The 23,726-nt window shown below is 35.2% G+C and overlaps 1 protein-coding gene across 7 annotated transcripts in view; it reads right to left on the bottom strand.

The window, feature by feature from the left end:
- Positions 1-4,061: 4,061 nt before the first annotated feature.
- sit (ELOVL fatty acid elongase stuck in traffic) overlaps positions 4,062-23,726 on the bottom strand; it is a 138,227-nt gene continuing 118,562 nt past the window's right edge. For all 7 annotated transcript variants that reach the window (XM_072525397.1, XM_072525398.1, XM_072525395.1 and 4 more), the window contains 4 exons: positions 14,997-15,077; positions 12,055-12,354; positions 7,135-7,370; positions 4,062-4,571 (listed from right to left, as the gene is read on the bottom strand). In XM_072525397.1, coding sequence (XP_072381498.1) covers positions 7,137-7,370; positions 12,055-12,354; positions 14,997-15,077 — 615 coding nt within the window. In that variant the 3' untranslated portion in view covers positions 4,062-4,571; positions 7,135-7,136. The remainder of the gene's footprint in view (positions 4,572-7,134; positions 7,371-12,054; positions 12,355-14,996; positions 15,078-23,726) is intronic.

Here is a 23,726-nt window from a genome sequence, read left to right as displayed (position 1 = left end):
CATATGGGTCGGAGACATGGACCATTTCCAAGGCAGATGAAAATCTCCTGCTTATATTTGAACGAAGGATCCTGAGAAGAATATTTGGTGGCATCTGTGAAAATGGTGTTTGGAGAAAGAGGTACAACTACGAGATATATCACAGATATAAAAATATATTTAGTGGTAAGGACGTAGTATCCTTTATAAAAATAGGAAGACTAAGATGGGCAGGACATCTGGCAAGATCACAGCAGAACAACCCTCCTAGAAGAATCCTTATGTCACAACCTATGGGAAGTAGAAGTAGGGGTAGACCAAAACTCAGATGGATGGATGGTGTAGATGAGGATGGTAGACAAATAGGCCCAGCAAACTGGCAACAGTTGGCAATGGATAGAACTGACTGGCGTAATAGACTTGAGAAGGTCGAGGCTATTTTATAGAGCTGTAGCACCACTGATGATGATGATATGTCCTCCTCCTCAGTCCGTTATCCAACGCAAGAATATGTTGCCGTTATGATGTTTGATTGATTGTGATTGACCATTCAACTCTATTTTGAGTTTTGTGAGATGCTTTCGGAAGGGAGGGTCTTGTGAATTTTTTAATTTGATCAGACCAGCGTAAAGGAGATCTGCCTCTTGATTTTCTGTCTTCGGCGATCAGTCTTTCCTTCTAGCGATATATGATCAATGTACATCAGAACACTTCTGTTTATTTTTCTAATGAGTCTACTGTGAATACATAGTTCTTGAAACACAGATTCATTTGCACGATGTGCTGTCCATGAAATTTGTATTATCCTCCTGTATACTCGCATCTCAAAGGAGTTTCTTTTGTTTGCGTAAGTTTTCTTGATAATTAACATTTCAGAGTCATATGTTAAAAGAGCACATGTTAGTCATATTAGTGCACATGTAAGGCAAAGTTTCGTGGCTTCAGTTATGTCGGTGTCTTCTATCATCTTTCACACCTGTCATTATTGTTGTTATTATCGATCCTAGGTAGTTAAAATTTCTCACTACTTCTTATCCCGCTATGCTTGTGACTTATGCTTGATTATTTTCAGCTCAGTTAATTATCATTAACTTTTGCTTTGTTTGTATTTATTATCTGTATGTGTATCTGTAGAGTAGGGAGGGCGAGTTAAGTTCCACAGCATTTAGGCCGCAATTGACCCATTATGCATCCTCACAGGAAGCTTTCGTCCTTAGCTCATTGTCCATCCTGCCATTTCTAGGAAGTTGGATAAATCACCAGTGAGCATCTCCTTTAAGTGGACAGGTGTGGGCCAAGACTCGCCGCACTCGACTGTACTATCGTATTGACGATAACTCCGGGGTTAACAATGACCATTTAAAAAATCAACTGTCAAGCGTAGGTTTTTTTTTGGTCATTCCCAAGTACTTCTTTGATGCTGACTCTTCAAGGTTACTTAGTGTTACCCTGGCAAGTCTTGCCTTTCTTCCCATCTTTTTAAGGTTGACGTATAGGAGTGACATTTGACAATTTTTGCGATTGCTGTAGTTGACCAACCAAAAGATCCTCAGGTCCTAAAGTCTTGGGCCTGTCGTCTTCCTAGCCAATTGATCAGCAATGCGGTTGACTGTATTCCTATTTTGTCCTTTAACCCACCTTAGCATGGTGGTATTACCATCCGAAGCTTGAGTTAGTAACTCATGACACTCCATTACTAACCCTCATGTGTCCCGTGGTCTATTCAAGGATAGTAGCGCTTGTCTGCTATCTGTGAAGATTATTATAGTTTTCCCGGGTATACCATTTTGGGTTATCTCTTCTGCAGTTATGCAGATACCAATCAGTTCTGTCTGAACTAGCCGTCTTCCTGAGCCTTCTTCCATTTTGGAGTCATCGGTGTATACGCAATACGCATTTGCCACGTTTGTCTCCCTATACTGTCTTGTTTCGATGTTGTAGGGTTTGTCAAAGACAAACTTTGGTCTAATTGAGTTGTAGCCTGCCTGTAGCAGGACTAGCGTATTCAGCTCACGCTGCCAAAAACGAGTTCTCAATTGTCCCATTGTCTCATCAAAGTTTGCACCTGCTGAGCGTCGTCACATCATTATCACCAGTGCCACCCCTTTGACATAATATATGTCTAAAGGCGTGATTTTCATGGAACAAACAATCTTTATGCAAACCATCCGCTAAATATGGTTTAGTTTTTTATTCACTGTCACCTGTAGCACTTTTGGTACCCAAGCAATAGTTCCGTAAGTTAGCATTGGCCTAATGATAGCAGTGTAGACAAGGTATTTCACCTCGTCAGAAAAGTTTACACTGTAGTTTAGCATCCTTGGGAATACTTAGCCCGTGATTCTTCTTTTTCTGGTGAAGAAGACCATCTCTGTCTTCCGAGGATTCATAGAAGTGAGTGTTTCTTGCACCCTGCTTCTATTAGTCGGAGAACCACTTGTAATCTCTCACAAAGTATGTTCCCAAACTTACCTGCTGAGAGCAATATCGTCTGCATAGGCTATTGTGTAGAACCCGTTGCTGCTGATTTGGTCAACCAGGGTGTCTAGAACTATGTTCCAGAGGACTGGTGATAGCACCCCATTTATGCTTATTGCTCTAGTAGAGAGCATAGTGAATCCTAACATTCCTGACATTGAGCTGTTGGGTGATGATTGGGAATGTGGTTTTATCAAACGATCCCTCAATGTTTATGAATATACCTAAGGTAGATTCTTTATTATCCAGCGATCTTCTAATTCTTCTCACTAGATGCAGCGCAGAATCGGTAGATCTTCCTGAAGTATATGCAGGCTGATTCGGGTCAAGTGGGTTATGAACCAGAACTTCGTCCCTTATGTACCTCTCGCATAGCAGATATAAAGAGGCTCTGAATTTTCCCACAAGGTGCTGCAGAAGGATATCCAGTCCCCACCGTAGTAGGGCTAGATATATGTCATCAGGCCCTCGTGACTTGAAAGGGGTGAAGCACAATATGGGTCATATTCCCTGTTGTAATCATAGTTCTGGCGAGATGCCAGTCGTTCAGTAAGGGTATGATTGTTTCTTCCATCTAGTTTGGTGCTGTTGAGGCGCTAAAACTGGGGAAGTGTGTTTTTATCAGGAGCTCAGCATTTTCACAAAGGTTGGTAGCTTTGCTTCCATCTTTCTTCATTTGAGAGCTTTGAGAGACCTTTTTGTAGCCTGGAAGCCTGCGGGAAATGTTTGCATTTATTATAAGTCCGTATTATTGACTTACGTTCTTGAGTTCCGGAATTAACTGTTTACTAAGATGCAGCTAATGTCAAGGTGTTTGCGTATCTTAGGTTATAAATTTTATGCCCTTCCACTGCTATTCTTACATCCAAGTAGTCTAAAACTGTTTGCATGATATTCTCACTATATATATATATATATATATATATATATATATATATATATATATATATATATATATATATATATATATATATATATATATATATATATATATATATAAAGGAGAGGAAGAATAGACCCATGGTCTATTGGCCCACAAAAAGATATAGATAGAAGTCTTGTCTACCAACTGACAGTTCGTAATAACATCTCTTACCCATTTAAAGATGAGTCTGCTGGCAAAGACTAGTTTTACGCCTTTATTAAAAGGAACCCGAATCTTTCAGTCCGTAAACCTATGGGTACATCTTTTGCCAGAGCTAGGGGATTTTGTAAAGAAGTAGACAAGTTTTTTGACCTAGTCGCTATCATTTTCCAAAAACAACAATCAACTATCCTCCTAACAACTGCAGTTGCCTCTATCGCACTGGGAGAACGCGACTGTATGGCAGCAGTCAGTTTATTTGTATTATAAATATGTCCATGGCCCCAATCGCTCTTATTCAATTCACTTTCCATTTCGATAAATTTTTCTTCTGATAGTAGGGAATATCCAATATAATACATGAGCATAAATACGGCCAATATCTTCGAATAACGCATAAACCTTCATTGCACTTGTCGTTTATTAAGTACAGTCTTTAAACGACAATAACCTAAACATTTACTTTCTCTCCTGTTGTAATTACAAATCATTAAAAATTATAAGGGAATGAAAACAACTGTTGAATTTGTATCGTTTAATAAGACTTAGAACCGCCAAATAATTAAACACAACACAAAAATACTACACTAGTAAATAATGGAAAAAAGTTTGTTACTCATCACACAGAGTATGCCAATTTCAGTTCTTAAACAAAAATGTTGTTTTTCAATGACCTACAGTTTTAGTAAATATTCCTAAATCTATTTAAATTTCGTGTAAAAACGCGTTTGCGTGTTATCACGAAAAATAAAATCTTTATTAACATGTTGGCATTCAGCGATTTGATATCGCAAGTCGATATTACATTGTCTCTTTGACCACCTTATTTTGATAGTTGTTTCTGACCATAAATTTCACATATAATAAAGTTTTTATTTTTCGTTTTTAGTAGAGGTATATATTTTTTGTTTGGATAAACTAATTTGAAAACTGTGAGATCGAAGTATTGCTCTTAAAGTAATAATTGTTTGATTTTGGTAGACACTATAACCATAATCGAATCAAGCATTGCAATCTTCCTCAGATGAACCTAAAAAAAAATAAAAATTTGATTTTGGACTAACAGTATTGCACTGTGGCATCACCATATAATATCAAAGATATAATTTGGTTTATCTTACGAATCATAAAATAAAGAATTTATTGTTACTTCAGTGATCAGAGACTGGAGCACCAGTACTGGAAAGCACCTTTACGTGTGCAAATCTATAAAGACTTTTTAGTTGAAAAGTGTATCCTTAAGTGTCAAGTTATTAACCAAACCTACCTATTGCAAAAAATATCCGACATATCTTTGATGTAATAAAAATGTGTTAAAAAGGTGAAAGAAATAATAAGTTAGACTTACTCACAATCAATTTAATTTAACTAATCGGACGACCGGTTTCGCTTTCTATAATATGCAAAGCATCATCAGGTCACGATACAAAGTTAAAATGATGCCGGTACTCTATTAATTGATGGTTGAAAGAACATGGTTCAAACTATCTTGGATTGTTGATTGGAGAATTCAGGTTAACTATTGTAATTGTTTAACGGTAAACTGGGAAGTTCTTGAGGAGACAGATTTTATCCAATGAAGTAGAGATAGGTGGAATGTATTGTTTGTTTTATGAAAGTAATGTTCTATACCATTAATTTCTTTAAAGTTATTTAAGTTTATTCTAGAGATATATTTATGAAATGTGTGTTATTTATTGAGATTTTATGTTTTGTTCTGGAAGGTGACAGTTGTAAGACAATGAATAGGAATGGATGTACAGATTGTGTGGGTGTGCAATTGTATAATCATGTAGTTATCAAAATTTCTTTGATAAAGTTGTTGAAATATCTGGCAAATTACTGCAAAGTCCAGAGATTTTTATGTTAAAATTAAATTAAGACACTTTTACACACACAGAAACACACAGAAAACACTTTAAAAAACGGGGGACGAAACAAACATTTAATTTAAAATAAAAGGAGAGGATTTCAAAAGGACTACATTTCTTACTAGGAGACAATGAGTTTTTTATGTGCTGTATATCAGAATTTTAGAGGTAAACTATAGTTTACCTCTGTTAATAAACATTTATTAAATATTAAGACTTTTCTGGCAGTTTTGATTCTCCCCGTATATCAAGATTTCATGTACAAGGGTGCATCTGGGTTAAAAACTACATGCTACGAGACGGGCAATCTGCAAAATGACACAGATGTGTATTCGAGATAAGCGATGCATCTACACAATCAGAGTCGAGTTTTATCTCTCAAACCACACACATGTGTGTGCGTTTGGGTTAAGAGTACCTTAAGACACTTTGCATCGGTCCTTTGACCGAGGAAGTCGGTTTGATGCAGAAAAGTTGCATGAATTTTGTGGTTCCTGGTGTACGTCGATGAAGACGTCGTTGGTAATAGCGGTTGGTGCTGTGATTTATGGGGTAAGCTACAATACACCATAATTTTGTTGCTGCGTATATCAAGTACGTTTACTTGGTATATAGATGTCATATTTGCTTCGAACTTTTTATCAGTTGTGCCGCGATCGCGATTGAACTTGATTGAGAACATTTCATTACCTTTATGTAGATTTGTATATTTTTCATATTATAATAATTTCACTATTCTTTTTGTATATATATCACAGTGTTGTGTATTTTATTACCTAATATTAACTCATAATGTGTATTATGAGTATACTTTTGCATTGAGTTTAATAATTTGTTTTTATATGACATATATATTCATATTTTTTATTTTTTGTATATTATTTCTATCTATAACGTGGTATATATACAATCGACAGTTTTGTTTCGGTTCTCTTTTTGTGTGTAAGTTTGTACTACATATATTCCTCTTCTTTTAAGTTTATATCCTTCTTTATTTATAATTGTATATTGGGTTATGTATATTTATGTTTAATTTCACCTCTTTTTAAAATAGAGTTTTATACAGTCCACTGGTTTTCATTTCTTTTCTTTATTTGAATATACATACCCAATCCGAAAGGGGGAAACCAGCGAGTTCTAGATTGAACAAAATATCTTCTCTCCCCCTTCAGGATGACCAAAATTGTTATATTGAGGTCATCGTATGTGCAGAACGCAACATGTATTGAACTTAAATATTTATATTTAATATTTTGTTTTTTTTTAGTATTTTTAATTTGTGCATATTTTGATAATGTGTTGCATATATTCCGCTGTCTAATAATGTACATATTAAAACACGAAAACTGCAATAACTGGGGCAAGTCATGCGTGGTAAGAGATACGACATACTTTAATTGATTATACAAGGGAAGATTTAGGACAGAAGAGGTATAGAAAGGAGAATAAGCTCATGGCTGTGTAACGTAAGGGGATAGTACATAAAATATGCACATTAATCGAACTATTCAGATTCAGAGCAGCCGCATCTAAGATCAGAATAGTCATGATAATTGCCAATCTCTGTCGCGTAAAAAACAAGAAGATGTACTACAGAAGTAGATGTAATAGATAATTTATAGTTAATTATTAAAAAAAAACTGCGATTTTAAGTATACTTCTAGTTATTACGGTGATGTGTAGAAATTGCAGATTTTTAAAACCAATCATCTTAGCACTTACTTTTAATCTTCTTTAATTTCTTTTTGCGGCACATTATTATTAGTTTCAATCTTCAAAGTATTTTTAACAGATTTCTTAGATTGTTTACTAGAACCATATGCCTGTTTATAAAAATGTGAAAATAAAAAGTAGAAAAATACTGCATTGGGCATTGTCACAAATGCTGTCCATCTTGGATATCCACAGTCTACGAAAAACAATTGGCTGTTGTGTATAAACACTATGCAGAACTGGCCCTAAAATATTAAAACAAAAAATGAAAAGTTAAAAAGTGACAAAAGTTGCTATATTTATTTATTACATATTTTTTCTACCATTAGTCCAGTCGGAATGGTATTTGACCTTGCATGGCGAGCTACCCCACATTTTATTGTTCTAACCTTTAAGGGTACGCAACAAGGTTTGAACTGAATCCAACCGTTGTGTTAGCCACCATCTTGAATTTAAAGAAGAACCATTTTGCTCAATATATCCGCCATTTTCAACTTTTCGACAAAAATGGCAAGAACTAAAATGTTTGCAAATGTGATTTCCTACAATCTCTTTTGTGTAAATTTTTGCTTGCGGTTGATATTTTCCAAGTTAAGGGGGAAAATAATGAAAGAGGGAACAGAATTATATTTTATACAATTTTGATCTGTTTCATTTTTTGCTAAAATCTGTGTTTAAGATCACAGGTTCGTGTTTATGGGCTGCTGCTGATGAACTCAGTATCTAGTGTTTTTGTTGTTTAATTTGTTCACTATCTTCTATATTTGAGTTGATAAGTAGCTAGAAATAAAACTGGAAAAATATTAAATCATGTGCTTCTGGCTTTCTATTTACACAATTTTTAGTTGTAGCTTCTTTTTTTATATTCGAAAAACTTATTCATAATGGATGAGGTTTTATATAGTTTCGCATATAGAAGCGCATTCTTCTTAATGCGAAATGTCGCCCATGTAGAGATTTACTCATCTAGGTGCGCATTTTGTCTTGCTTGGTCAGGTTATGTGGCACATTCGTCATCCCACTAAATCGATTTTTGTCTATTTTTAGGAATAAAAGGTACGTTTTCGGGAATAGAAGCATCAGCGCTTGTATAGATAACTTTATTCAAAGTGGTGAAAATCTTAGTGGAGTTAAGGCCGATTCACATTATAGCTCAGGTCACGCTCCGCTCACGCTCAGCTCAAGGTTCGGTCAAGTATTCTTACACGCATCTTAAATCGTGCTATTCACAGTAAACACAACGCTCACGTTCCGTCCCGCTCTTTTGATCGCGGCGATTCTCCAGAAGAATAGTTTGATCGTGACTTGATCTGAGTGGAGCGGAGCGGCAGGGTAGTGTGAACAGTCAGGTGAAGGTACGATTTTCGCAGCTCGATGGATGACGAACAGTTGATTGAATTGGTGCGCTGCTGTAAGGAATTGTACAACCAGGGAGATAGACTGTATTTTGATACGGTACATAAATATAAAAGATGAAAGGATTCAAAATGTAATAAAATTTATGTTTTGTCATTCGAAAGTACTGAAAAAATTTAGTTTTATCGTCACAGAGACCTTTATACAGAGTAGAAACCTCCCCTTCTGTTTTCCTTGTTTTAAAAATATTGTGCACCCATATTCTGGGCTGTTTATTGGTTGACTGAAACTCTTCTTCATCCAAACATAAAGCAATGACAGCCAAATCACTGTTAGAAAAATCTTTAATTTAAACATGTTAAACAAATTTATATATGCAAAGAACTGTGCCTATTCTCTGAGTCCCGCCAAATTGAATAGTATACCGAAATTCTTGATCGTGAGCGGAGCGTCACCTGAGCGCCTACTGTGAATAGTGTACACAATTCTTGATCGTGAGCGGAACTTGAGCGGAGCGTGACCTGAACGCCTAGTGTGAATCGGCCTTTAAAGTCTATTTGTTAGAAGGAAAATCACTAGTGAATCAGCATTATTATAGATACCTATAATACAAAATTTTATTTGCACTTTTGTTCCTAAAAATGTGTATACCTGTAGTATCGACTTAAAAAACACTTCACTTTCCTGTTTTGACCGTATCAGAGGCATATTATTAAAGTAAATGCCATTTCATGACAGTTATCAGAGTATACAATATTCTTTAGTTCCATTTCAAGAGTGCTCTGTAATAATTCCCTATTGGGATTCTCTAATCTCCATTTCTTTATTGACAATGGTAAAAGGTAGATCAATATTTAATTAAATGGAATTATTATAACGATCAGATCCAAAACAGATTGTTATTAGGTATCGCCACATCAATAAGTGTTGTTTGCCTAGTAAGTTTATTAACTTCTATAAGATCCAGTCTATTATGTCCCATTGGTTGGTCTGTGAGCACAGTGTGGTCCCAGAATAGCGCTGACTTGTCTTTTTCAAACATTATGTCAGGGACGTATTGATAATAAGAAATATGGTCAGTTTAAAGAAGTCCCAGTTTGTTAATTATTTCTTGGTGGATAATCTGTCTTACTGTCGTTACATGTCGTTCTTTACAATCAGTACCGACAAACGCCTGGCAGCCCCCGGTAAGATGTTGGATGGTTTCTTGGGCTTGGCAGTCATATTGGCATTTGTCATTTTGGACTTAATGATCTTTAACAATATATTTCAGGTGCTTTTTAGTTGGAATAACCTGATCCTGAATAGCAAGCAGGAAACCCTCTGTTTCGGGAAACATCTTTCCTTATGTCAACCAATAGTTCGACGCTCTATTGTCGACATATTCTTGACTGATCTCATCGAAATGTCGCCCATGTAGAGACTTACTCGTCTAGGTGTGCCTTTTTTCTTGCTTGGTCAGGTGATGTATGAGCATTTCTTGTTCCCTCAGTTTAAGAGGTGTTGTATCAAATTACTCGATGTAAAGTAGATGCCTCAGCCTGCGCCTGAAAATAGGTCCTTAAATTAGCAACCTGTTTATCCAGTTGCTCACCTATGTCTATAAGTCCTCTTTCCCCTTAAAACCGCAGTAAGGGTGTTCTCTCTACTGTTGCGCTTTTTTGATAAGTGTTCTAACTGTCCGTTGAAGACATTTAATATCCGTTTTTGACCATTTTATAATACCAAACGGGTAGTTACTCGAGGAACAGACGTACGTATTTAATGCCCTAAACAGATTTTTACTATTGAGATATGACCGATTTAGGTGTCTTACTCTTCACATAAGCTCAAAAGTTAGTTTGGTTTTCATTTGTTTATGGTAAATTTTCTGCGCTTGCTTTACTCCGATATATTTGTAGGCATATATCATAATCGTAGCGGAAACATAAGAAGAGCATGCAACATAGGAGACATAAATGGATGGGTGACAAAACGGAAACAGGAGTGGGACTAACACATTAGTAGAATGGCAGAGGATAGGATAGTACGTATGGCATAAGATAAATCGCCAAATGGACGAAGAAGTATTGGCAGACCAAGGAAAAGATGATGCGATAATTTAAACAATTTAGGAGGCAAATATTGAAGAAGAAACAGGTTTTAAAGCCTACATACAAGAAGGAAGAAGAAGAAGAAGAATATCATGTTCACTTATTACCTAGATATTTTGGCCATCTTGCATGTCGCAACCTTCGGGCTGAACCTTTTCTCTGAATATATTTAGAACACTGCACTTGCCTAGTTCAAAGTGAATACTGATCATTTGAGAATGTTTCCACAGTTTTTAGCATCTTATCCAGGTGGTGTCAATTAGAAATGACTGAGTTGATTTTAAGTTGTTTATTGTATCCCATGGAACCCGTAGCGCATCATTTTTGGCAAGGCTCTATTATATTGTTTAGAGAACAGTGTTGGTAGATGCACTGGGCTACAGAGGATGCGACCAATTCTTTCAAAATTGGAAACAAGTAATGGGGCGGTACTTGGCTAGATCTTCGGTATTATTTTGATCCTTTGGTATTAGATAAGTAGTTCCCTGATTAAGAAACGGTTGTATTTCATGCGAATTAGAAATAACATGATTTATTATTATTGTTAAAAGTTTATGAATACTCTAAAACTTCTTTAGCCAGTACTTGTAAACTCCGCCTGGTCCAGGAGATTTCCAATTATAAAGCTCTTTGATAGTGTTCGAGACATCCTCAGTAGTGCAAGGTTCATAAGGAATATTACTGTAATGTTGACAGTTGTTCGTCGTATCTTCAATCCATCCAGCATTATCCAAAACTCAGGAATTTCTTCTTGTCTTGAGTAGAATTTATTTTTATTTTCTACAGTGGAATTCAGTTTCCTATAGAAAGCCTTCTCTGCATGCTTTAAAAGTATATTGTCGCATTTCCGGTTATTATTGACGTTGTATCTTAGGCGGTCTGAATAAACGGAGACTTTTTATTTCAATCTGTTCAGGCAGTTATTATTATTATAATTAAGTTCGTAAATAATTGAATTTGCAGCAGTGCCGTCTATAAAGAACACCCAGAACGTGTTAGGTTGATCTCGCATTATAGACAAGTTTATAATGTATTGGTCAAAATTTCATGAATCTGCCTCAATTTAGTGACGTCAATCTAAAAACGAAACTATAAAATCCGACATCACTAAAAACATTTAATTATTTGCAGACTGTTCTCATATTAAGACAGAGTCAAACTAGTTTTTTCATTAGTAAAATAATTGGAGTCTTTATTGTTTTTCTGCTAACCGTCGTTTTTAATACTTTATATTGAATTCAGTATAAAATTAAAATAGTTATTGTTTTTGGGATTAATTTTTTTTGTCATGCGTTTTTCCTAGGTTTCTGAAGTTCTGAAACATCCCTAATCACGTACTACGAAAATCATTTTTTTTTAATTGTATTAAGGCACTTTTTAAAAATAAAAAGTTTACTGTAAACAATATAAAGATAAGACAAGATAATCTTTTCTTGTATAATCAACTATGCTAAATGCACTTAATACCAAACTAACTTACCAATTGCATTGCCGTTATATATTTCTTCCACCACAAATATTTCTGTATCTTTGGTCCAAAGGCTGCTAGTAAATAATAACTGTACATCACAATATGTACAAAACAGTTTATAAATCCTATCAAGGTTCCGTGGCCACCGGGAACATACTTTAATCCTCCCCATGATACCATGGGCATTACGGTGTGGTGATACATATGAAGGAACGTCACTTGGTTCTGTTTTTTCCTAAGTACGAAGAATACTGTGTCGAGAAGTTCCAACAACTTGTTTATGAAATACATATACATTAATTCGCGCATCTAAAAATGAAAAAAATACTTATAAATAACAAACTTGGTAGTTTAAAATATTATTAGTTTTGGTCATAACACAATAAGATCACATATTACACTAAAATGACAAAGGTATTTAATCTGATACAAATTTTAGCTTTAAAGCTATTTAGCTTCTTCTTCTTCTTCTTAGGGTGCCTGTCCGTTCCGAACGTTGGCGATCATTCTGGATAGAATGATTTTGTTGGTTGCTATACGAAATAGCTGTGTTGAGATCTTTCTATACCATGCTCTCAGGGTAGGAAGCCAGGATATTCTTCTTCGTCCTGGGGCCCTTTTTCCTTCAATTTTACCGTGCATTGGAATAGCTCGAAGCAGAAAATTCTATAAATGCATAAAAGAAAGCACACAGTCATTTAGACCAAAACTAACGATATGCAAAGACAAGGACGGAGAACTACTAACAGAGAAGCAAAAAATTATAATGAGATGGAAACAATATTTCGAAGAAAATCTAAATGCAGACAACGAAAATGATCAGAACGAGACAATATATTATACGGCGGAGCTGCACATCGAAAATCCAAGTTATGAAGAAGTAGTTCAGATAATAAATAAACTAAAAAATAATAAAGCACCAGGAACGGACGGAATTTCGGCAGAATTATTAAAGCATGGAGGATCCGAACTCTGGGAAAGAATCCATTACCTAATAACATTAATATGGACGAAGGAGCAAATGCCAGAGGAATGGACAGTTGGCCTCATACAGCCAATATATAAAAAAGGAGATAAGAGGGAATGCCAGAATTATAGGCCAATTACATTGCTAAATGTAATATACAAAATTCTTTCTGGTATAATCTACAATAGATTATTAGAATACTCCGAAAATATAATTGGTGATTATCAAAATGGATTCAGACCAAATAGAGCCACTACAGATAACATATTCATACTAAGAACGATACAAGAAAAAGCTTATGAATACGACATATACCTATATAATATATATATAGACTTTAAACAAGCTTTTGATAGTGTGAAAAGAGACAAAATGCTGGAAGACCTTTGTAATCTAGGTATACCTAAGAAATACACCAGCCTCATAAAAATGACATTGCAGGGTTCAAAAGCCGCAGTCAGAGTAGATGGAGAACTGACTCCCTTGTTTAACATCAACATGAGAGTAAGACAGGGAGATGCCCTATCAACCATGCTATTCAACCTAGTTCTTAAGGCAGTCATCAGAAAAACCAATATAACCGGCCATATAAACACCAAATCAGTACAAATTACTGCATATGCAGACGATGTAGCCATCATTAGTAGGAGTAAGCCACGACTAATGGAAGTGTTCAAACAAATTGATCCTGAAGCAAGAAAAAGAGGTCTCAAAATAAACAAAGCAAAAACGAAGTATATGACAGTCAAAAGAATAACTGACAATGAAAATAATATCACAATAGACAACTATACTATCGAACGAGTGGATGCCTTTACATATCTCGGCACAGAAATCAATCAGAATAACTCCGTAAGTAGCGAAATGAATGCACGTATTTCCAGCGGGAATCGTACATACTATGTTAATAAAAGATTGATGACATCGAAATTATTAGACAAAAGAACCAAAATGACTATCTACAGAACACTGATTAGACCCGTAGTAACCTATGGATGTGAAACTTGGGTAATGACGAAAAAAGATGAAGCCCAACTCAGGACATTCGAGAGAAAAATACTGAGGAAAGTATATGGCCCGGTAAAAGAGGAAGATGGCACATGGAGAATCAGGAGAAACGACGAGGTTAATGAGTTAAATGAAGGTTATGACATTGTAAGATTTGTGAAAAGTCAAAGACTGTCATGGCTGGGACATGTGTAGAGACAAAACGATGCAAAAACAACAAAGAAAATATTACAATGGAAGCCCATAGGAAGGCGAAAAAAAGGAAGGCCCAGAACGAGATGGTTGGATGACGTGGAAGACGACCTGAAAACAATGAACATAAGACAATGGAGAAGAAGGGCACAAGAGAGATCTGAATGGAAGGACATAGCCAGACAGGCAAAGACCCATCCAGGGTTATGATGCCAAAAGAAGAAGAAGATTGGAATAGCTCGTATCTGCCTTAGTTTATTTGTTTAAATGGTTGATAACTAAAAATGTTTTTGTATTATGTTTTTTTTTTCAGTTTTATCGAAAAGAACAGTTCAGTGTTCAATGTTCTAATAAAGTGGAATTACTTGCTTTTCAAAACTCACTGATAATACTCACGTTTAATATTTCCTTTATTTTTAAAAACAAAAGAGTTAAATGCAAAAGTCAAGAAGTTTCCTTAAAAAACGGCGCGTGGCACTCAGGTAGATTCAAGAAATATTTGTTTTTGGCCGAGTTAAACGTTTGAAATGGATTGTGCTATGCCACTTAGTGGAAATCACTGTTTTTAGATTTTTGTAGATTTTTTTTTCTTTGTGCATTTGTTTGTTTTTGCATGCGCGCTCCTCAATTCCCCATATCTAGTAGACCCGGATAAATCAAGAAGTTATCAAATTTCTTTGCCTTTTATCCAGCCAATTTGGATAATACGCAAAGTATTTGAACTATTTAAACTAATTTTACAAAATTTCGGAGTTTACATAACATAAATAATATTAACACTTACCTCCTGCGCTTCAGGTGCATCAGAAAAATCAATTGGCTGACATCTCAAGCTGTATTTACCAAACCAACCTATAACACCTGCCTAAAACATTTAAATTTTTTACTCGATGAACAATATTTTAAATACGAAATTTATTCTTATACAGAGTGGTGGAATATACTATACATATTGGTTTTACTGGAGATATGTACTTAGGTAGACCGACCCTGTATAGGGATAAAAAGAATGATGATAATGATAATGACGTGTTCAGTTGATAAGAGTTGTTCAGTAATATGCATGAATATTTTAATTAAACAATGTTTAGTTAATTTAATAGTTAAAAATAAATTTTGATGAATATTTTATTGCCTCCAGACATTTCTTTATCATATTTTGAAATAAGTTTAAGCAGCTGGGAAGTCATCTTCTTCTTCTTCTTCTTCGCGCGACTAGGATTACTCCTGTTTGTCTGCCTCTTATTCTGTTTCAGTCGTTGTTGACTGTACATTATCTTTCCACCTTTTTGGCGGCCTTCCAACGGGTCTTCTGCTATACAGCTTGTTGTTTTTACATATGTTCGCTAATCTATCTGGTCCCATTCCGTTTACATGTTCGTTCCAGTTTTTTTTTCTTCTTTTTATCCACCTGTTAATATTTTGAATTTTGCATTGTTCGCGTATACTTCTGTTGGTTTGTCTGTCTCTTAATGATATGCCCGCTATTGATCTTAATACTTTCATTTCGATATTGTTGATTTGTTGTTTCGTCTTTCTTGTATCGGTCCTTGTCTCCGCTGCATATGTTAGGAATGGTCTTACTGTTGTCTTGTATACTTTCATTTTGCTTTCCGTGGTCAGATATTTGTTTCCCCATATGGTTTCTCGGAGGCAACCACTTACTCTTGCCGCTTTTGATGCTTGCCTTGTGGTCTCTGTTCTTATATCCCTGTCACTAGTGATCTCTACCCCTAGGTAATTTAATTTCATTACTTGTTCTACAATTTTGTCGTCTATTTCTAGTTTGCATCTACGCAGCTCTTTACTGATCACTATACATTTAGTTTTTCTACTGATATTCTCATATTAAGTTTGTTTGCTGTGATATTGAAGGTGTGGAGCTGCCTTTGTAGGTTATCTTCGTTATCAGCAATTCGTTATCTTCGTTATCTTCGTTATCAGTACTGCATCATCGGCAGCGATTTTATGCGCTCCAATGTGGTATCCGTGTCGTTTTCTTACTTCGTGAATTATTTGATTCATCACCATATTGAATAACAATGGGCTGAGCGAGTCTCCTTGGCGGATTCCTCCTTTTAGTTCTATGCATTCTGTTTCCCCTGTTGGCATTATAACTCTGGTCTTGTTGTTCGTCTTAATTTCATTAATTGTCCTTATTATCTGATGGTCTATTTGTTCAGCTTGAAATAAATTTAAGATGTCATTTCGCTTCACCCTGTCAAAAGCACTTTTTAAATCTACAAAGCATATGTATCCTGGTTTTCCATACTCAATAGACTTCTCTATTATTTGTCTGATAATAAAAATTGCGTCTATTGTGCTGCGGTTCTTTCGGAAGCCTTGTTGTTCATCTGCCATGTTCGCTTTTCCTCGATTTTATCTTTTATGACTACCGTTAACAATTTTAATGTACTATTCATCAAACTAATGCCTCTATAATTTTCAGGATTTCTCGAGTCTCCCTTTTTAAGTGTCGGTAGCAGGAGACTTTCCTTCCATTCCGCTGGTACTACTCCGGTATTTATTATATCGACGAATAATTTTAGGAGCCTTTTGCGTAGTGTTATTCCTCCATATTTTAGCAGTTCATTGTTTATCATATCAGGACCAGGTGCTTTTCTGTTTTTTAATTTTTTTATTCGTTCTTGTAGCCCTTTTTCTGATATTAGTACTCTATCGTGAGTTTCGTTAATGATTATTGATCTGTTCTCTTCTTCTCCTTCTCCATATAATTTCGTGAAATGCTCAATCCATTGTTCCTCCGTAATGTTATCTATGCGTACAAATTCATTCATTTCTGTTTTTTGTCTCCTTGTCATCTTCCACACCTTTTTCTGGGATCCATAGAGGTCGTATTCCATATCTTTGGTAAATTTCTTCCAGTGTTCTTTTTTGATGTTATCTATTTCTTGGTTTACTCTATTCCTGATTCTCACGTAGTCTTCTCGTGCCTCCGGTGTCTTTACCCCTTTGTATGTTAGGAAAGCTTGTTTCTTTTCATTTGCTAGTGCTTTTACCCTTTCGTCGTACCATGGTGTTTTGTATTCCCGTTTATTTCTGTTAACTTTTCTTTTACCTAAAGCTTCTTCCGCTGCTTGTAGGATACATTTTTTAATAATTTTCCAGGTTTCTTCTATATTCTTTTTAGTCTCTAGGTTATGGCTGTTTAGCTTTTTTGTTAGTCTGTTTCTATACAAGTTTTGTGTCCCTTCTTCTTCTAAGCTTTCTATGTTTAACTTTTCTTCTACTAAGTCATCATATTATAATAAAAAGCATCTCACCAGTGGCGTAAACCGTCGGCCTGGAGAGTTATCTATGTCTATATTCTACGCAACCGTTTCTTCGCCACTACGATTTTTTTTACTTTAATAACATACTCACTTTATGTAACGAGATAAAGTTATTGCTTTCTTGTATGTTTTTATTTTATTTTTACTTCCTTCCCCTGTTGATTTTTTCTGCAAGCAAGCAAACAAAAGAATTTAACCCAGCCTGTAAGTCTTGCACACCCCTGAGAATGACATTCGGGTGCAACAATTTATTGGGGAGAGTAGAAATAATTCGTATATTCAGAAACTAATCTCTCCAAGGTTCCAGACCATCCTTCTACATCCAAAGGCACGGTAATGTGCCATAGATGCTACTATTATAATGGTACAGTCCTGGGTACAAGGACGCCCGTATGATAACCTACCCCAAACAATACAGGATAGCATAAGACGCTATATTTCTGCTGAAATATAGCGCTAATATATCTCTAGTGAAATATCATCGAACTGTATTGCTTACTCGGGTCTCGAGTCCTCGCTCCAGTCTACGCCCTGTTCGATGACTCGGCGCTCGAGGATGTGTGCCCCTCTTGCCCTTTTTTTGGAGTTTGTTAGTATTTTTCTGGCTTGCGTCTTTTGTTAGTATTTTTTAATTTTTTACATGGCACAAGCCGTTTTTTTTTTGTTTTTGTTATTTTTTTTTGTTGAAGGTTGTTCTGGAACACCAGAAACATCATTAGTAAATATCCCGCAATATTTACTCGTAGACAACTACTCGTACCAGAATAACAACTGAGGAATATAAAGGATTGTATAGAATAGATAATGACAAAATAAAAAAAAGAAAGAGGTTTTAAGAAGAAAATGATTGAAGATTTAGATCTAAGGAAACTATACTTCTATAAGCAGGTAACAAAAAAGGCTTCAAATCAAATGCAATGTGTTGCAAATATACTAGCAAAGTCTGACGAGCATAATATACCTCTGTTTTAGCTTTACGTATACGATTGTGTAAATAGGAATACCTGTATATAACACTGAGTAAATGTGAGGTTGGCCCATGGTCAAAATGACTCTTGAATTATTAAGCAGTTTGGTTAAAATAGGAGGTACTCTTAGTACCTCTAGAAATAACAATCAGATTAGTGCAAGGAGATATACTATATCGTATGTTGTTCAACATGCTTCTGAAGGAATCATGAAAATCTTATTAGGTAACCCAGGTGGAACAGAATGACTGAAACCCTAGCTTATGCAGATTATATAGGGAAACTTGCAAGATCATCACTCTACTTGAAAGAGTCCTATACAGCTCTAAGCGAATAAGATTAAAAATCGCCATAAATGAACACAGATAGAAGAGAGTGGCATTTGCTAATGTCGCGTCATTTCCATGTCGTTTAAAACTTTTTCTCCATTTCATACTAGGTCATCATTTATGCCAATTACCAGGCGGTATCAATTATTTAACAGTTTAATCCAACTAGCTATGACTGAATAAAAAATTCTGCTGGTTATCTGCCAAACGTTTAAGAATATCAAGTGGGCTATAAATCAAGAAATATTAGAATGTTTTCAAAGACAACTTGTGCCAAATAATTTGATCAGAAATAGAATATATAAAAAAATAAAAAGATATCGGCAAAAATTCAGAAATGAAATAAAATTGGGTAGGACACGTAACACGACAAGAATGATAATGAGGATAAGAAACATTAAAAAGTAGTAGAAGAAGAAGAGAATGACAAATTGGATTAAGAATGGGTATGCACTAGGCGGCCCATAGACCTACTAGGGGCCGCCTATAATATTATCTAATATATATTGTACAATAAGATAGAATGGCGCTTTATATCCAAACGCTCAATAATATTGCATATTAATACGAAGTGCCAGAGAACAACAGAGATACCACCACAAGGGAAAACTTCTACGAACACCTTCAGACTATAACAAACGAGACCCCAAATGATGAATATAATAATATAATCATTATGGGTGATTTTAATGCCCGTGGTGGCAATGATATAGTTCCAAGAATAAAACAGCTATATAACGAAAATATCAAAAATGAAAACGGAGACCTTCTGACGGACCTCTGCAGCATAAACGAGATACGTATTAAAAATACATTGTTTCCTCACAAAAAACAATACACATACACTATTGAAACCAGTAGAAGACAAAGATTTATGATAGACTATATTCTGTCGAAAAGAGAGTTACAGCCCTCTTAAATCTTGGATGTAAGAGCATTAACATCAGCAGAAATTGGAAGCGATAATAAATGAATTTGTGCAAAATCCAAATGAAAACACATATATGTGATAACAAAACACCAGAATACACCACAAAGATATAAAAGTCGAAAGCTTACAGGATGACTCTACAAGATACCGATTCCAAAAAAGAATAACCGAAAAAAGCAGAAATAAATATATCACAGAAAGTGATGGAGTCAAAGAAAGCTGGGCAAAAATTAAGTCTAATATCTTAGCCTCGGCCAAGAAAGTTCTTGGTGAATGAAATATAAATAAAAAATAAAGACAAGAAAAAAGCTTACCTGAAATATATACCAAAACACAAAAAAATGATAACTGGGAACGTTTTTCAAAATAAATGGAACATGATTTTAACGGTCTGTAGAAGAAAATATGGCGCTTCATAAGAGATCAAAGAAAGGAGGTAAATAAACTAATAGAACCAAAACACATAAAAAAGGATACGCGGATTGGCTACCCAAAAAAGCTATATGCAGAGGAAGAACAAACGACGGTAGAGCTGGAAACACCAGACATTACCACAAATGAAAAACTTAATATAAATGTACAGGAAGTTCGAAAAATACTGGAAAATCTGAAGAACGGAAAACCAGCAGGTAAAGACCTGATACCAAAAGAGTTACTGAAATATTGTGCAGCAGCAATGACAGAACAATTAGTAACATTAATTAATAAAATTCATTGAGGTCCATGCTCTTCAATTTAATCATGAATCTTCTTCTTCTTCTTAGTCGTTAACCTGATGCAGGTATCGTGATATCATGAAGCTATTAGCTAAATTTCCTAATGTTCCTCCACGTTTTTCTATCTTCTGCCATTCTAGCACATTCTGATAATGGATCGCCAATGGTAGCAACAATATGGTCCGTGTATCGTGTGGGAGATCTACCTCTATTTCTTTTGCCTTCTACTTTTCCCTGGATGGTAAGTTTTTCAAGACCATTTCTTCGAAGCACGTGTCCAAAATAGCTTTTTATTTGTTCTGATATTTGTGTTCTTAGTCTTTTCTTTATGTTTAGCTGGTCCAGTATGGATTCATTTGTTCTTCGGGCCACCCATGGTATTCTCAGCATTCGTCTCCAGCAGTACATCTCAAATACATCTATCTTCTTTTTGTTTTTTTCAGTAAGGGTCCAGCATTCCGATGCATAAGTAAAAACTGGAAAAACTAGACTTCTTACTAGTCTCATTTTTGTATCCGTAGTTATTTCATGGCTTTTCCAAATTTTTGTTAATTTTGCCATAGCGCTTTTTGCGATTGCTGACCGCCGCTTTATTTCTTCAGTACAGCCTCCTTTGTTGGTTATTAATGAGCCCAGATACACAAATTTATCTACAACAGTGAGATTGTTTATCATGACCAGATGATTTTGATTGTTGTTAGCTCTGTCAATTATCATGATTCTCGTTTTATCTCTGTTTATTTTAAGGCCCATCGTTAAGCACATACATATATGTGATAACAAAACACCAGAATACACCACAAAGATAAAAGTCGAAAGCTTACAGGCTGACTCCACTAGATACCTATTCCAAAAAAGAATAACCGAAAAAAGCAGAAATAAATATAACACAGAAAGTGATGGAGTCAAAGAAAGTTGGCAAAAATTAAGTCTAATATCTTAGCCTTGGCCAAGAAAGTTCTTGGTGAATGAAATATAAATAAAAATAATGACAAGAAAAAAGCTTACCTGAAATATATACCAAAACACAAAAAAATGATAACTGGGAACGCTTTTCAAAAGAAATGGAACATGATTTTTACGGTCTGTAAAAGGAAATATGGCGCTTTATAAGAGATCAAAGAATGGAGGTAAATAAACTTCTTCTTCTTCAAGTGCCCTCTCCGCTACGGAGTTTGGCAATACGGAGTCATTGCTATTCGTATCTTTGAAGCTGTTGCTCTAAATAATTGGTTAGATGTGCACTGGAACCAGTCTCTTAAATTGCGCAGCCAAGATATAAGTCGTATCTCCACTCTTCGTTTGCCCTGAATCTTTCCTTGGATAATTAACTGGAGCAATCGGTACTTTTTCCCTCTCATCACATGACCAAAATATTCCAACTTTCTTCTCTTGATGGTGATAAACAGCTCCCGTTCTTTATTCATTCTTCGAAGAACTTCACTATTTGTAAATAAACTAATAGAACCAAAACGCATAAAAAAGGATACGTGGATTGACTACCTAAAAAAGCTGTATGCAGAGGAAGAACAAATGACGGTAGAGTTGGAAACACCAGACATTACCACAAATGAAGAACTTAATATAAATGTACAGGAAGTTCAGAAAATACTTGAAAACCTGAAGAACGGAAAAGCAGCAGGTAAAGATGGGATACCAAAAGAGTTACTGAAATATTGTGCAGCAGCAATGACAGAACAATTGGTAACATTAATTAATAAAATTCATTGAGCCCCATGCTCTTCAATTTAATCATGGATAATCACAATTAAATCACAATAAAATACCGGAAGAATGGAGAACGAGCGAACTAATTCTACTATTCAAGAAAGTGCTAATAAATCAGAGGATAAGTTTAGCCGATGAACAACAGGGTTTTCGTAGTGGAAGATCGTGTACAGATGCAATATTTGTTATAAAGTAAATTACTAAGAAATTACTAAAGTATAATAGACCACCATTTCTGTATCTGATTGACCTAAAAAAAGCGTTTGACAAGAAATAATCCATTTTCTGTATAATAGAAAAGCTCCCCTAAATATTATAAAAACTATCGAAAACATCTACCAAAACAACAAAATGGAAGTCAGAATAGATAGACAACTTACAGAACCTAAAGAAATAGGCAGCGGAATAAGACAAAGGGATTCATTAAGGCCCATGCTCTTTAATTTGATCATGGATGAAATCATCAAAAGCGTTAACAAAGGAAGAGGATGGGAACAGAATGGGAAACAAAGAAATCAAAATACTCTGTTACGCAGATGACGCAATATTGATAGCCCAACATAAAGATAGTCTGCAAAGACTGGTCCATAGATTTAACATAAGATCAAAATAATTTAATATCATAATCTCATCTCAGAAAACAAAAAGAATAGTAGTTAGTAAAGAACAAACCAGATGTAAAATAGAAATTGATGACATCAGTATTGAACAAGTAATGAAAATAAAATACCCGGGAATTACACTGTCCAGCTATGGAGACCTGGACAAAGAAGTGAGAGATCAAGTACAAAAAGCAAATAGACTGGCAGGATGACATATGCCTCAGAAACAAGACCCGACATAGTCACAACGCAAAGACTACTGGAAACGGCAGAGATGAGAGTACTGAGAAGAATTACAGGACATACGCTGAGAGATCGAAAAAGGAGTGAAGACATAAGAAGAAAATGAAACGTACAGTGTATAAATAAATGGACACAAAATAAAAAAAAATGGAATAACCACAAAGCAGAATGGAGGAGACCCGTGTCGTCAAAATAACCCGAGATAAGTCACCAATCGGCAGAAGAAGTATCGGACGACCGCGCAAAAGATGAAGTAACAACCTTCCATAGAGGTATTAATCCACCAATGAACAAAGCAGATTTGTTTATAAAGAGGAAGAAGAAGACGAATACGAACTGTTGAATGTTTTCGATGCAATGAAGAAGTATGGCATAATAAAAATTAAGCTCGCTCAAACTTTCGTTCAATGATTGCGCAATCTACAATATTTAGACGATTAATTATATTGCCTAATTCGCAATATTGCGCAATATAATTATTCATCGTCTAGGGAACGCCAACTAGTGGAGACGATACAAAAGTGAAAAAAACAATGGGTTTCCTATACACAAAAGTAGCTCGAAACAGGCTCAAAAAATAAAAATAAGAAAAATATTAACCAGAAGAAAAAAATCAAATAAAGAAAGATATAAAATAGCTTAATTAAGACAAAATCAAAGAAATGTAGTAAAAAAAGAAAAAGTCATATTAGCAGATGCATATA

Source organism: Diabrotica undecimpunctata, chromosome 3, assembly GCF_040954645.1.
Source record: "Diabrotica undecimpunctata isolate CICGRU chromosome 3, icDiaUnde3, whole genome shotgun sequence".
Taxonomy (NCBI): Eukaryota; Metazoa; Arthropoda; class Insecta; order Coleoptera; family Chrysomelidae; genus Diabrotica; species Diabrotica undecimpunctata.
The sequence above is the reverse complement of the archived record's forward strand: the minus strand, read 5'-3'. Positions and strand labels throughout refer to the sequence as shown.